Source organism: Bombina bombina, chromosome 10 (genome assembly GCF_027579735.1).
Source record: "Bombina bombina isolate aBomBom1 chromosome 10, aBomBom1.pri, whole genome shotgun sequence".
NCBI classification, from domain to species: Eukaryota; Metazoa; Chordata; class Amphibia; order Anura; family Bombinatoridae; genus Bombina; species Bombina bombina.
In genome coordinates this window covers 148082667-148098640 of record NC_069508.1, presented here as the reverse complement: position 1 = coordinate 148098640, position 15974 = coordinate 148082667, and the positions used below count along the sequence as shown (strand labels likewise).

The window sequence follows — 15974 nt, the reverse complement described above, 5'->3', positions numbered from 1 at the left end:
GAACTGGGACGTCACCATTAACAGACTGCACCATCTGGAGCCTCATGAGAACATGCAACTGGTATAAAGGGACTGCAAAAGGCATTTATGTGGTCTGGGTTACAACACAAGGTACTGAAGGCCAAGGTTTATGCTACAGCATCTAGTCAAGATTGTAAACATTTGTGAAACAAGTTTAGATAAGGGGCGGAGCTTGCTTCCAAAGCGGCAAGACACGTCTTGATAAAACATAACCTATATAAATCCAGGAGCTTCATCAACTATTTATTGAAGAAAACTTAACTAGCTTTCCATACTTTATACTTCAGAGAGCACCTTCAATTATTTAGCTTTAGAAATGCGGATGTTTTGACTGCGATCTAGCTTATACTCTTTAGGACAGCTATGTGGCACACTACAATACAGATCTGGGAGCCATTCGACAGCTTGCTGTACGTGTAACAGTATTAGGGCCCTGAAATTCTATACTGAGTGCTTCTTTTTAAACAATAAAAATTCTGGAGTAGACTGTCCCTTTAACAACTTTATATCACAAAAACAGAGTATAAGCCAAACACCAGGAAAAAAAACTAAATACAAAAAAATGTTTATTGCTAATTGAATATTGCTTTTAACAAAAAGGCAGTTTGTGTGTCAGTGTCTAATATATTCCAATAAAATTGGTTCTACTGTACATACTAATGTTTATTTTCATTGAGCAGCTGTGAAAATAATTGTATTTTTTCCATTGGTGTGAAAAACAACTCTTCCACAAACTATATATATGTATAGTTACAATACAAATAATTGCCATGCCACTCCTCTAACAAAGAGAAATAGAGCTATAAATACCATATTTTAATGAAGGCTATTTGTAACATAGTGGGATATATAAACTAGAATGTCTAAATTTTGTCCCACAATAAAAGTCTGCGCTACTCTTGAGCTTCCTTTCCAGCGAGCCGGTAAACTTCCGTTGGTCCGTCCGCGTGAGTAATTGTAGTTGTGAGCTGAAGTTCCTCTGTACTGCTAGCTCCAGTTCCACCTGAAAACAAAAAATAACATTATGATGCAGTTGTTATGACATATAGTATAAATTTGCAAGTGTGACATGCAGTCATCAATACAGCAATCATAGAAAAATATGAAGTAGGAATTAAAACCTCATTATCAAGCTGATTGATCATATCTTTGTTATGGTAATACAAGCCTTTCTTAAATAAAATTAAAAAAAGTGAGTGTAAAGGAGAGGTTGTGAGTGTAAGTGTGTGTAAGAGAGCGTGTGAAAATGTGAGAGCGTGAGACAGAATGTGTGCGAGTGGGATATTTATTTTTTTTACCGAGAAATGCCTTCTCTATGTTCTATTACTGGATAATTATTTGCTTTTTGTATGTAGAATTACTGGACATAACCCTGATTATAAATCCGGTCCTGGCCACTGTTTTTATAAAGTTTCACACATTACAAGCACTATTTATTTGATTCATAGCAATAAACTCACTGCCACTGTTTTTTTTTTTATAAAGTTTCACATGCACTATTTATTTGATTCATAGCAATAAACTCTGCCACTTTTTTTATAAAGTTTAACACCTTGCAAAGATTATTTATCTGATTCATAGCAATAAACTCACTTTCACTGTTTTTATAAAATTTCACACATTGCTAGAACCATTTGATTCAAAGCTTTAAACTCACAGCCCCTTTTTTATATACAGTTTCACACATTGCAAGCACTATTTATTTGATTCATAGCTTTAAATTCAATGACACTGTTTTTATAAAGTTTCACACATTGCAAGCACTATTTGATTCATAGCTTTAAATTCAATGACACTGTTTTTATAAAGTTTCACACATTGCAAGTACTATTTATTTGATTCATAGCTTTAAACTCAATGCCACTGTTTTTCTGTTTTTATAAAGTTCCACACATTACAAACATTATTTGAATCATAGCTATAAACTCACTGCCACTGTTTTTATGAAGTTTCACACATTGCAAGCACTATTTATTTGAATCATAGCTATAAACTCATTGCTTTTATTCATATGCTTCACCCCCTCTTTAGAATATATTGCTATTGGCTCCCCCTGGCAGTTTTTGATGCTGTTTGCAGTGCAGATTACATGCATGCATGTTCAAAGGTTGCGTCATGATAGGCTAGTCTGTTAATTTTCTCTCTTTTGTTAGCAGGTTGCTATATACTTTATTATTTATTTTTAAGTCATGAAAACAGACTTACTCAAGCCTGAATCTGCAGTTATGTTGTAACGTTGTAACAAAAGTTTCCCTGGTGCGCAAAAACATAATTTATGTAAGAACTTACCTGATAAATTCATTTCTTTCATATTAGCAAGAGTCCATGAGCTAGTGACGTATGGGATATACATTCCTACCAGGAGGGGCAAAGTTTCCCAAACCTCAAAATGCCTATAAATACACCCCTCACCACACCCACAATTCAGTTTAACGAATAGCCAAGAAGTGGGGTGATAAAAAAGTGCGAAAGCATATAAAATAAGGAATTGGAATAATTGTGCTTTATACAAAAATCATAACCACCACAAAAAAAGGGCGGGCCTCATGGACTCTTGCTAATATGAAAGAAATGAATTTATCAGGTAAGTTCTTACATAAATTATGTTTTCTTTCATGTAATTAGCAAGAGTCCATGAGCTAGTGACGTATGGGATAATGATTACCCAAGATGTGGATCTTTCCACGCAAGAGTCACTAGAGAGGGAGGGATAAAATAAAGACAGCCAATTCCTGCTGAAAATAATCCACACCCAAAATAAAGTTTAATGAAAAACATAAGCAGAAGATTCAAACTGAAACCGCTGCCTGAAGTACTTTTCTACCAAAAACTGCTTCAGAAGAAGAAAATACATCAAAATGGTAGAATTTAGTAAAAGTATGCAAAGAGGACCAAGTTGCTGCTTTGCAAATCTGATCAATCGAAGCTTCATTCCTAAACGCCCAGGAAGTAGAAACTGACCTAGTAGAATGAGCTGTAATCCTTTGAGGCGGAGTTTTACCCGACTCAACATAGGCAAGATGAATTAAAGATTTCAACCAAGATGCCAAAGAAATGGCAGAAGCTTTCTGGCCTTTTCTAGAACCGGAAAAGATAACAAATAAACTAGAAGTCTTTCGGAAAGACTTAGTAGCTTCAACATAATATTTCAAAGCTCTAACAACATCCAAAGAATGCAACGATTTCTCCTTAGAATTCTTAGGATTAGGACATAATGAAGGAACCACAATTTCTCTACTAATGTTGTTGGAATTCACAACTTTAGGTAAAAATTCAAAAGAAGTTCGCAACACTGCCTTATCCTGATGAAAAATCAGAAAAGGAGACTCACAAGAAAGAGAAGATAATTCAGAAACTCTTCTGGCAGAAGAGATTGCCAAAAGGAACAAAACTTTCCAAGAATGTAATTTAATGTCCAATGAATGCATAGGTTCAAACGGAGGAGCTTGAAGAGCCCCCAGAACCAAATTCAAACTCCAAGGAGGAGAAATTGACTTAATGACAGGTTTTATACGAACCAAAGCTTGTACAAAACAATGAATATCAGGAAGAATAGCAATCTTTATCTAAACCATCCTGAAGAAACTCTAAAATTCTCGGAATTCTAAAAGAATGCCAAGAAAAATGATGAGAAAGACACTAAGAAATATAAGTCTTCCAGACTCTATAATATATCTCTCTGGATACAGATTTACGAGCCTGTAACATAGTATTAATCACAGAGTCAGAGAAACCTCTTTGACCAAGAATCAAGCGTTCAATCTCCATACCTTTAAATTTAAGGATTTGAGATCCTGATGGAAAAAAGGACCTTGCGACAGAAGGTCTGGTTGTAGCGGAAGAGTCCACGGATGGCAAGAGGCCATCCGGACAAGATCCGCATACCAAAACCTGTGAGGCCATGCCGGAGCTACCAGCAGAACAAACGAGCATTCCTTCAGAATCTTGGAGATTACTCTTGGAAGAAGAACTAGAGGCGGAAAGATATAAGCAGGATGATACTTCCAAGGAAGTGATAATGCATCCACTGCTTCCGCCTGAGGATCCCGGGATCTGGACAGATACCTGGGAAGTTTCTTGTTTAGATGAGACGCCATCAGATCTATTTCTGGAAGCTCCCACATTTGAACAATCTGAAGAAATACCTCTGGGTGAAGAGACCATTCGCCCGGATGCAACGTTTGGCGACTGAGATAATCCGCTTCCCAATTGTCTATACCTGGGATATGAACCGCAGAGATTAGACAGGAGCTGGATTCTGCCCAAACCAGAATTCGAGATACTTCTTTCATAGCCAGAGGACTGTGAGTCCCTCCTTGATGATTGATGTATGCCACAGTTGTGACATTGTCTGTCTGAAAACAAATGAACGATTCTCTCTTCAGAAGAGGCCAAGACTGAAGAGCTCTGAAAATTGAACGGAGTTCCAAAATATTGATCGGTAATCTCACCTCCTGAGATTCCCAAACTCCTTGTGCCGTCAGAGATCCCCACACAGCTCCCCAACCTGTGAGACTTGCATCTGTTGAAATTACAGTCCAGGTCGGAAGCACAAAAGAAGCCCCCTGAATTAAACGATGGTGATCTGTCCACCACGTTAGAGAGTGTCGTACAATCGGTTTTAAAGATATTAATTGAGATATCTTTGTGTAATCCTTGCACCATTGATTCAGCATACAGAGCTGAAGAGGTCGCATGTGAAAACGAGCAAAGGGGATCGCGTCCGATGCAGCAGTCATAAGACCTAGAATTTCCATGCATAAGGCTACCGAAGGAAATGATTGTGACTGAAGGTTTCGACAAGCTGAAATCAATTTTAGACGTCTCTTGTCTGTTAAAGACAGAGTCATGGACACTGAATCTATCTGGAAACCCAGAAAGGTTACCCTTGTCTGAGGAATCAATGAACTTTTTGGTGAATTGATCCTCCAACCATGATCTTGAAGAAACAACACAAGTCGATTCGTATAAGATTCTGCTAAATGTAAAGACTGAGCAAGTACCAAGATATCGTCCAAATAAGGAAATACCACAATACCCTGTTCTCTGATTACAGACAGAAGGGCACCGAGAACCTTTGTAAAAATTCTTGGAGCTGTAGCTAGGCCAAACGGCAGAGCCACAAACTGGTAATGCTTGTCCAGAAAAGAGAATCTCAGGAACTGATAATGATCTGGATGAATCGGAATATGCAGATATGCATCCTGTAAATCTATTGTGGACATATAATGCCCTTGCTGAACAAAAGGCAAGATAGTCCTTACAGTTACCATTTTGAACGTTGGTATCCTTACATAACGATTCAATATTTTTAGATCCAGAACTGGTCTGAAGGAATTCTCCTTCTTTGGTACAATGAAGAGATTTGAATAAAACCCCATCCCCTGTTCCAGAACTGGAACTGGCATAATTACTCCAGCCAACTCTAGCTCTGAAACACAATTCAGAAATGCTTGAGCTTTCACTGGATTTACTGGGACACGGGAAAGAAAAAATCTCTTTGCAGGAGGTCTCATCTTGAAACCAATTCTGTACCCTTCTGAAACAATGTTCTGAATCCAAAGATTGTGAACAGAATTGATCCAAATTTCTTTGAAAAAACGTAACCTGCCCCCTACCAGCTGAGCTGGAATGAGGGCCGCACCTTCATGTGGACTTAGAAGCAGGCTTTGCCTTTCTAGAAGGCTTGGATTTATTCCAGACTGGAGATGGTTTCCAAACTGAAACTGCTCCTGAGGATGAAGGATCAGGCTTTTGTTCTTTGTTGAAACGAAAGGAACGAAAACGATTATTAGCCCTGTTTTTACCCTTAGATTTTTTATCCTGTGGTAAAAAAGTTCCTTTCCCACCAGTAACAGTTGAGATAATAGAATCCAACTGAGAACCAAATAATTTGTTACCCTGGAAAGAAATGGAAAGTAGAGTTGATTTAGAAGCCATATCAGCATTCCAAGTTTTAAGCCATAAAGCTCTTCTAGCTAAAATAGCTAGAGACATAAACCTGACATCAACTCTGATAATATCAAAAATGGCATCACAGATAAAATTATTAGCATGCTGAAGAAGAATAATAATATTATGAGAATCATGATCTGTTACTTGTTGCGCTAAAGTCTCCAACCAAAAAGTTGAAGCTGCAGCAACATCAGCCAATGATATAGCAGGTCTAAGAAGATTACCTGAACACAGATAAGCTTTTCTTAGAAAGGATTCAATTTTCCTATCTAAAGGATCCTTAAACGAAGTACCATCTGACGTAGGAATAGTAGTACGTTTAGCAAGGGTAGAAATAGCCCCATCAACTTTAGGGATTTTGTCCCAAAATTCTAATCTGTCAGAAGGCACAGGATATAATTGCTTAAAACGTTTAGAAGGAGTAAATGAATTACCCAATTTATCCCATTCTCTGGAAATTACTTCAGAAATAGCATTAGGAACAGGAAAAACTTCTGGAATAACCACAGGAGATTTAAATACCTTATCTAAACGTTTAGAATTAGTATCAAGAGGACCAGAATCCTCTATTTCTAAAGCAATTAGTACTTCTTTAAGTAAAGAACGAATAAATTCCATTTTAAATAAATATGAAGATTTATCAGCATCAATCTCTGAGACAGAATCCTCTGAACCAGAAGAGTCATCAGAATCAGAATGATGATGTTCATTTAAAAATTCATCTGTAGAGAGAGAAGTTTTAAAAGATTTTTTATGTTTACTAGAAGGAGAAATAACAGACATAGCCTTCTTGATGGATTCAGAAACAAAATCTCTTATGTTATCAGGAACATTCTGCACCTTAGATGTTGAAGGAACTGCAACAGGCAATGGTACATTACTAAAGGAAATATTATCTGCATTAACAAGTTTGTCATGACAATTAATACAAACAACAGCCGGAGGAATAGCTACCAAAAGTTTACAGCAGATACACTTAGCTTTGGTAGTTCCAGCACTAGACAGCGATTTTCCTGAAGTATCTTCTGACTCAGATGCAACGTGAGACATCTTGCAATATGTAAGAGAAAAAACAACATATAAAGCAAAATTGATCAAATTCCTTAAATGACAGTTTCAGGAATGGGAAAAAATGCCAATAAACAAGCTTCTAGTAACCCGAAGCAAAGAAAAAATGAGACTGAAATAATGTGGAGACAAAAGCGACGCCCATATTTTTTAGCGCCAAATAAGACGCCCACATTATTTGGCGCCTAAATGCTTTTTGGCGCCAAAAATGACGCCACATCCGGAACGCCAACATTTTTGGCGCAAAAGGACGTAAAAAATGACGCAACTTCCGGCGACACGTATGACGCTGGAAACAGAAAAGATTTTTTGAGCCAAAAAAGTCTGCGCCAAGAATGACGCAATAAAATGAAGCATTTTCAGCCCCCGCGAGCCTAACAGCCCACAGGGAAAAAAAGAGTCAAATTTTTTAGGTAAGAAAAAAAGATTGATTCAAATGCATTATCCCAAATATGAAACTGACTGTCTGAAAATAAGGAATGTTGAACATCCTGAGTCAAGGCAAATAAATGTTTGAATACATATATTTAGAACTTTATAAATAAAGTGCCCAACCATAGCTTAGAGTGTCACAGAAAATAAGATTTACTTACCCCAGGACACTCATCTACATGTTTGTAGAAAGCCAAACCAGTACTGAAACGAAAATCAGCAGAGGTAATGGTATATAAATAAGAGTATATCGTCGATCTGAAAAGGGAGGTAAGAGATGAATCTCTACGACCGATAACAGAGAACCTATGAAATAGACCCCGTAGAAGGAGATCACTGCATTCAAATAGGCAATACTCTCCTCACATCCCTCTGACATTCACTGCACGCTGAGAGGAAAACCGGGCTCCAACTTGCTGCGGAGCGCATATCAACGTAGAATCTAGCACAAACTTACTTCACCACCTCCATAGGAGGCAAAGTTTGTAAAAACTGAATTGTGGGTGTGGTGAGGGGTGTATTTATAGGCATTTTGAGGTTTGGGAAACTTTGCCCCTCCTGGTAGGAATGTATATCCCATACGTCACTAGCTCATGGACTCTTGCTAATTACATGAAAGAAAGGGTTGCCATGGCAACATACAAAACATATCTGCACAGTTTTGGTTTCTCAATTATTATTATTTTTTTTTTTTTTAAAGACACCTTTATTTCAGAAACATAAAGGAAATAAAATTAATAAGCATGTAAGCAGTCTGTTTGATCTATGAAGTATATAGTGATGTAGAAATCAAAAGTCAATGAAACCAGAAATAAACCTTCTATATAGAGTCACATAAACGCATTAAAACTACACTTTGTTATTATTTTTTTCCTAATCAAAGTCCACGCGTAGGGAAATGCTGACTGAGACAATTTGTGAATAGGTGAATTGTTATTATGCATTTTATTTTTGCCCTATTGCTTGCATATAACTATGTCTAAACCTCAGTGTTATATGCCATCAAATAGAGCAATAATAAAATGATCTATACATTTAAACCCTACACAAAAGGTTAAATACATAGGTAAAAGGGACATTGAAGTACCATCTGAGGGGCAGGGCTTTATTTAAAGGTGCGGGGTGTAGCATTCCAAACCAGTACCCAAAATTATATATCTCAGATATTCTAAATTCAGATTTGAAACATAAGATTAGCACATCTTCCAAAACACCAGACTTTCGAAATTCAATAAAAAAAAAAGAGAAAAAAAAAGTTATTACAATATGATAATTAAACAATTAATACAAAAGGTATTTCAATCTTGTATTGAAAACAGCATCTACACGTTCAACAAATGAAGTTGTTTTCTACTGCTACAGTGCTATGTATGTAGAAGAAACATATACTAGACTTTCCGCCGTTTTTCTTCAAATAAAAATGGAATCCATCTCCTGACAAATTTTATGAAGATTGATAGTTTTTTACGTTAAACGATGGCTAAGAATATTCATATGGCTTTACTGAAAGTGCACATTTTCTGAATCTCTCAATCTCTATCTAAATCATGAAAGAAAAATGTTGGGTTTTATGTCCCTTTAAAGGGCATAAAACCCCAAATGTTTCTTTCATGATTAAGATGAAACATACAATTTTATACAACTTTCCAATTTACTTCTATTATCAATGTTTTAGTTGTTTTCTTGTTATCCTTCTCTATAAGAATCATGTAAGAAATGTTTTGGGTTCCAGGTCCCTTTAACCAATTTACTTAAAATGTTAATGGTTTGCTGTGACTTCCAGTCTGAGGTAAACGGACATATTAACTGAGCATTTCCAAAAGGAAGGGATAAAGGGGAAAAATGAATGGATGGATGAATTGATTTAGACAACGTTTCTTACCATTTGAAGATTCGTCACCGTAATTCTTGTGTGAAGGAGCGTACAGAAACATAAGGGCGAAGACGTAAAGATTCCACATTCCGTAGACCCCAGTAAAGAAGGCGCTATTCAGTTCAATAGGATAGTCACCTATTTTCCAGTTACCTTCAGAAATCTGAAAATCAGACACCTAAAAAAAAGATATTTGTTGAGCTTTAAAATGTAGCAAATTTAGCACTGCACATTAGTTTAAAAATAGATTTTTCTTTATTGTATTATTATAACACTATATATCCAGTAAGTAACAACAAACACATGATATTTTGGTGAACCTTCTCCTTCCTCAAGCTGTAAGGTAATTAATGCCACACATTATTCTTGAAGGGACATTTTTATTATTGTATATAACCCCTGAAAAGGGATTAAACACAGTTAAAATCCACTCCGGAGCAGCAATGCACTCCTGGGAGCTAGCTGAACACATTTGCTTACCAATGACAAGAGATGAGTGTAGCAACCAATCACCAGTTATCTCCCAGGAGTGCATTGCTGATCCTGAACCTACATAGGTATACTTTAGGATACCAAGAGAATGAAGTAAATTTGATAATGTAAGTACATTGAAAAATGCTTAAAATAATTGAGCCTTAATGGGACATGAAATACTTTGGATTATATTTATATAAAATGCTTAATTTGCAGAGTCGTCTGCTGAAGCTGGTTAGTGACATATATGTAGCATGGTTAGACTTCTTATGTCAGCAGCGTACACTTCCAATTTTCAGCCATAAAATTACAGGAAAATGGGGCAAAATTTAATGAAACTATGTTGCTAATTTTACTTACTCTGCATAATTTAATACTTTATTTTATAGTATCAAAGTGTTTCATGTCCATTTAACCCTGCTACGAAGTTAAAAACATTGCCAAAGTCATAAATCGAGCTTGCTCCTATGCCCCCTCCAGAAAGGCATAAGTGCTACTCTTCCAATTACAATCCAGTCCTTAAAGGGCCACTGTAAGTAAATATTTTCTATGCCTGTTACTAACTAACTACCCCAAATACACTTTTTATCAATAGCATTTCATTAACATATCTCTACCGTATATCAGAAATCTTGTCTGCAAATTTAATTGTTTTCCAAACCCACTCCGTGGGTATCCTTTGCTCTGTACCAATCCGTTTACAATACCTAGGTTTCAAAATGGCGCTTTAAATACAAAGTTACTGGTTTAAGTATTTTGAACATGCAGTGCTGAAAATAGTGGGCAGGATAACGTGACATCATCGGCGAATAAAAGATATAACTTTTAGAACGTTATGAAACTCCGTTTTGGAGAAAATATAGGTCAGTAGGTTTTAATTAATGTTTATTAACTTGAATATGTTAGTTGTTTAGCTTAAAAATTATAACAGAAAGTAATCCTTTAAATAAACAGGAAGGAGAACGTGCCAGGTAAGTGCCTTTGTTTCTGTGTTTAACCCTAGAAGTCTCCTTTGATGCTTTATAAAACATATGGATCATATAAAGGATTTTTGTAAAATCTAAAGTATGAAAATAAAATAAATGTCGTAATTAACAAGTTAGCAAGAACTTACTTGAGTTGTAATGAAAAAAATAACTGTTAATGCTGCACAAGCCAATGTAATGATCATCAAAAACTTGAACCGAAATATCAATCCCTGTTAATAAAGAAAATATAATTTCACAAGGTTATACATGATATATATTATATGCTTTACTTGTAGAAACCTAGAGATAAGTACTAAATGTATAACCAATAATAGAAAATACAGATCTATAATTATTGACAACTTTTTTTGAGGTAGAACCATAAGTGATGATTTGTGTATGGAAGTTTACTATTTGAGCAGTAAAACTCACAAACTATCCCAAATATAATACAGGACTGGGAGGCTTGGGCTTAGACAGGGAGACCTGTGGCTGAAGTTGTTGGTGTCCAGTGGGTGATGAATGGGGTGTGTCACGGGTTGTATATGTGGGCATGGTTTGCAGGAGCAGGGCTACACAGTTCCTAGTTTTCCATTTGTGACAGAAAAAGCTGTAGGAGAGAAAGCAGGGTAAAACTCAGAAAATATGTATATCCTGCAATAAGTTTAGAGTTCTGGCAGTGGCGTATTTATGTTTTGTGCTGCCCTAGGCACTCAAAATTCTGCTGCCCCCGCAAAGGTTTTAGGCCTTTTTTCCACTTAATATTTTTTTTTGGTCAGTGTGTACTCATCTCATACGAGAGAGAGAAGAGAGGAGAGAGAGAGAAGAGAGAGAAAGAGAGAGAGAGAAGAGAGAGAGAAAGAGAAGAGAGAAGAGAGAGAAAAAGAGGGAGAAAGAGAGAGAAGAGAGAGAAGAGAGAAAGAGAGAGAAAGAGAGAGAAGAGAGAGAGAGAGAGAGCAAGAGAGAGAGAGCGAGAGCGAGAGCAAGAAAGAGAGAGAGGGGGAGAGAGCAAGAGAGAGAGAGAGAGGGGGGAGAGAGAGCAAGAGAGAGAGAGAGGGGGGAGAGAGCGAGCGAGAAGGGGGGAGAGAGAGAGAAAAAAGAGAGAAAAGTGGTGAGGGAAATAAAGTAGTGTAAGAAGGGAGAAAGGGAGGGAGTTGAGGGAAAGAAGGGAGGGAGTTGAGGGAGGGATTGTACTGTGTGCTGGCTTTTAGAGAGAGGATAGGACAGATGTGCTGTCCCTCCCAAATCTGCTGCTCTAGGCACCGGCCTTATTGGTCTAGTCCATAATACGCCCCTGAGTTCTGGTGTTGATAGGATAAATCTCACAGAGGTCTGAAGGGGTGGTTACAAAATTACAATGAGGCCTAGGCATAGACAGGAACCAAGTTTGTGCCAAGCAGTGCAGGCCGGCTTGTTTCTACTTTGAGGAAATTATTATTATAAATATGGTTTTCTCACAGTCTCATAAGATCATATCTATACTGGTGGGATAGAAACCAAAGAACATGCAGGGGCAATGGTGTCAGTGAAACTGTAATTATAGAGGCACAATGTAATTTTATTTTACGATTGTGTTCTAGGAATAATTTTGGAAATGTACACTTTTTCTCCACTAGATGTCAGTGTTACAATTTGTATATATGTATTTTGTAGGTGTGTTCTTTTTTAAGTGCTTTGAGTTGTTGCAGTGTTTTAGTTATTCCCCTCAATCTTTAAAGAGAGAGTGGAACGGTCATTTTTGTGTTTAAAATGCTGAGCAGTTTCTCTTCAAAGGTTGCTTTACGTTAATACTTTTGCCATTTTAGAAATTCATTTGAGTACATAAGGTCTTCAAGAAATCTCTTGACAATCTTTTGATATTAGGGAAAAACTATTTTTAGTAAGAAATTTGTTACAATATTTTGTGTTTCAGTAATTAAAAAAAAATCTAAAAAATGTTTCTTCCAATACTGGGTGTTATATATGGTAACAATATGGCACATTCACATTAAAGGGATATAAACCCCACATTTTTAGCTACCAATCAGCAATTGTTACCCAGGTGCTGAACCAAAAATCTTACATCTCTGCATTTCAAATAAAGATAGCAAGAGAACAAAGAAAAAATGATAATAGGAGTAAATTAGAAAGTTGCTTAAAATTGCATGCTCTATCGGAATCATAAAAGAAAAAATTTGGGTTTAGTGTCCCTTTAAACATTTTACTTCATGTTTTCTCAAGAGAGGGAGGTTCAAATATTTAAGTGGTTGTCTATATAAGCATTTTAGTAATATACATTAAAACATAAATATCAACATATTTTAGAAAGTGCATCAATGATTAAATCTAGAGCTATTATTTGTGTCTTATGACAGAATGATAACTGTTTGTTCTCCAACTACAAAAGCGGAAACACGCACTTACCTGATAATGAAGTCTGCGCGCCTTGGTCATTGCTGGTATTGACGACTGTTTGCCACTTATGTTTCTGAAGACTTGAAATACCATAAAACACAGAAACAGGAAATACAGACAGGCACAAATTCCAGCCACAATAATAAAAGCCATCTGAGGATTGCAGGTTAAGAAGCTATTTAATCATTTTCTGGCAAGAACATCACCTAAACCATATGATTGTACACCATTTACTTGCTCACTGAGAGAAATGTCAAATAAGAAAAGATCATAAAAATTTAAAAACTGTTTACATATTGCACTCACAGCATTTCTGGACAGGGAAAATAGCCTAGTTTTTCAGGACTGTCCAAGCAATAGAACACAGGACACGCCCCCAACTCTGGGTCTGCCAACTGCATGTCTAAACCACCCATAAAATATCTGCTGTACCCCCCCCCCCCCAAAAAAAAGCCACCTGTGGGCTATAACTACAAATTGCCTGGCCTCCAGTAAATGTTGAGAGGTACTTATTTTGTATCTAGATAGACTATGTACTCTTTCAGCAGAAGCTTTTATTAATAACAAATGTTCAACAGAAATTGCTAATTATACATTAAAGGGATATGAAACCTCAAAAAACTTATTTCAGGATACAAATAGAGCATGCATTTTTAAACAACTTTACAATTTACTTCTGTAATCAATTTTGCTTCATTCTCTCAGTATCCTTTTATTGAAGGAGCAGCAATGCACTATTTAAAGCTATCTGAACAAGTTGGTAAACCAATGACAACAGGCATATATGTGCAGCAACCAATCAGCAGCTAGCTCACAGCTCCTGAGCCTTCCTAGGTGTGCTTTTCAACATACGATACTTAAAGAACAAAGCAAATTATATAACAGAAGTAAATTAGAAAGATGCTTACAATTGCATGCTCTATAGGAATCATGAAAGAAAAAAAATTGGGTTTCATGTTCTTTAAAATTATTCACAATTTATTGAAGTCAAAATATGAATAATAAACAAATGTATAATGTAGATGGAAACCAACATCTTCCAAAATCACCCAGCTAACTTTATAAATGCTAAATTACTACCTCAGTATTTATATTTTATTAAAGCAATAATTAATGGTGTAATATGTCATGCAAAGTGTGATGTCAATGATACGCTGTCTTAAAGTGCGGTCAGATGTGAAAACATTTACTAATACAGGTGAATTTAGATGCCCCACACAAAACAAATCTCCCATGGGTTAGAGTAGAAGTTTAGAATTTCCTGGCTTTTAAATAACCGAACCCCAGATACATTACATTAATATTTTGTAATTTTTTCTTAGTCATTTTCCCCTGACTGGTAAACTACAAATATTTTTCCATTCATATTAATATGTAATTTTTCTTGCTGTACCCTCAAATCAATGCTAAGTTTTAGCTGCTTAGGCGCAACATTGCATTGGCTTGAAGGAATCCGTGTTTAAAACAGATATCTGAAGGGGCACTGTGGAGCCTATTTGCACATTACCCAGAATCCTCTGCTCAAGTAGGAGACACTGGTAGTTTACATTTTCTGTGGAAAAAAATTGCGCAAATGGTCTATTCAGTGATCTACTGCAGTGATTTTCAACCTTTTTTTTGCCGTGGCACATTTGTTTACATTAAAAAATTCTGCGGCACACCACCATCCCAAAATCACACATTGTAGCCTAATACAGTATATACAGTATACAAAATAAAAGAAACACAGGAAAATTCAATGCACAACAATAAAAACCTAGGATTTTTTTTTTAAAAAGGGACAGTAAAGTAAAAAATAAACTTTCATAATTAGGACAGATCATGCAATTTAAATAATATAATTGTGCTCCCTTCTCTTGGTATCCTTTGCTGAAAAGCATACCTAGGTAGGCTCAGGAGCAGCAGTACACAACTGGGAGCTAGCTGATAAAGTATGTGCCTCTTGTTTTTGGCTTACCAGATGTGTACAGCTAGCTCCCAGTTGTGCATTGCTGAAACTTTAACAAAGGAATCAAGCACATTTGATAATAAAAGTAAACTAGAAACGTTAACATCAGAGATCCCAATAAACATTGAAAAGAATGCAACTTCTGATATTAAAGTCCCCCACCCACAGAGTTTAGTAATATATAATATACATCTCTTTAACAGGAGAAGTTCTTGCTTTTTAGTGTTTGGGTGGAAAACTACATTATTGTATATGGTTAGCTCTGAAAATGTAGCATAACTTGGCATTCATATGAGTGACACATCCTAGTCGTGGAGGTGGCAGCGGGGAAGGAATGTCACCAAATGTGAACAGAAGAGGAAACAGTGACAGTGTAAGTCCTTTTAACTGTTAACCAGCATTGGTAGAATACAGAGAATAAAATATTAAACACGTCAAATACGCTTACACGAATCTAGCATTAAATGTAACCTTTGCTCTGCTGATGGGAATAGAAAGAGCTCAGCTGAGACCAGATCAAGCGCTTTCAGCTACTAAAAGGACGGTATGAAAATGTAAAAAGGAATGCTGGATGCATCAACCTACTTCTCAGTAATATATTTAAAGGGACAGTCTATCCCAGAATGTTTATTGTTTAAAAAGATAGATAATCCCTTTATTATCCATTCCCCAGATTGCATAACCAACACAGTTATATTAATACACTTTTTACCTCTGTGATTACCTTGTATCTAAACGTCTGCAGACTGGCCCTTATCTCAGTGCTTTTGACAGACTTGCATTTTAGCCAATCAGTTCTAACTCTTAAATAATTCCAGGGGATTGAGCACAATGTTATCTA

The 15974-nt window shown here is 36.3% G+C and overlaps 1 protein-coding gene across 1 annotated transcript in view; it reads right to left on the bottom strand.

Moving 5' to 3' along the window:
• Window positions 1–570: 570 nt before the first annotated feature.
• The window catches only part of WLS (Wnt ligand secretion mediator), a 102298-nt gene continuing 86894 nt past the window's right edge, over window positions 571–15974 (bottom strand). The window contains exons 9-12 of the mRNA XM_053693372.1: window positions 13195–13338; window positions 10938–11021; window positions 9359–9527; window positions 571–1024 (exon numbers count right to left, since the gene is read on the bottom strand). Of these exons, the coding sequence (XP_053549347.1) occupies window positions 915–1024; window positions 9359–9527; window positions 10938–11021; window positions 13195–13338 (507 nt within the window). The 3' untranslated portion in view covers window positions 571–914. The remainder of the gene's footprint in view (window positions 1025–9358; window positions 9528–10937; window positions 11022–13194; window positions 13339–15974) is intronic.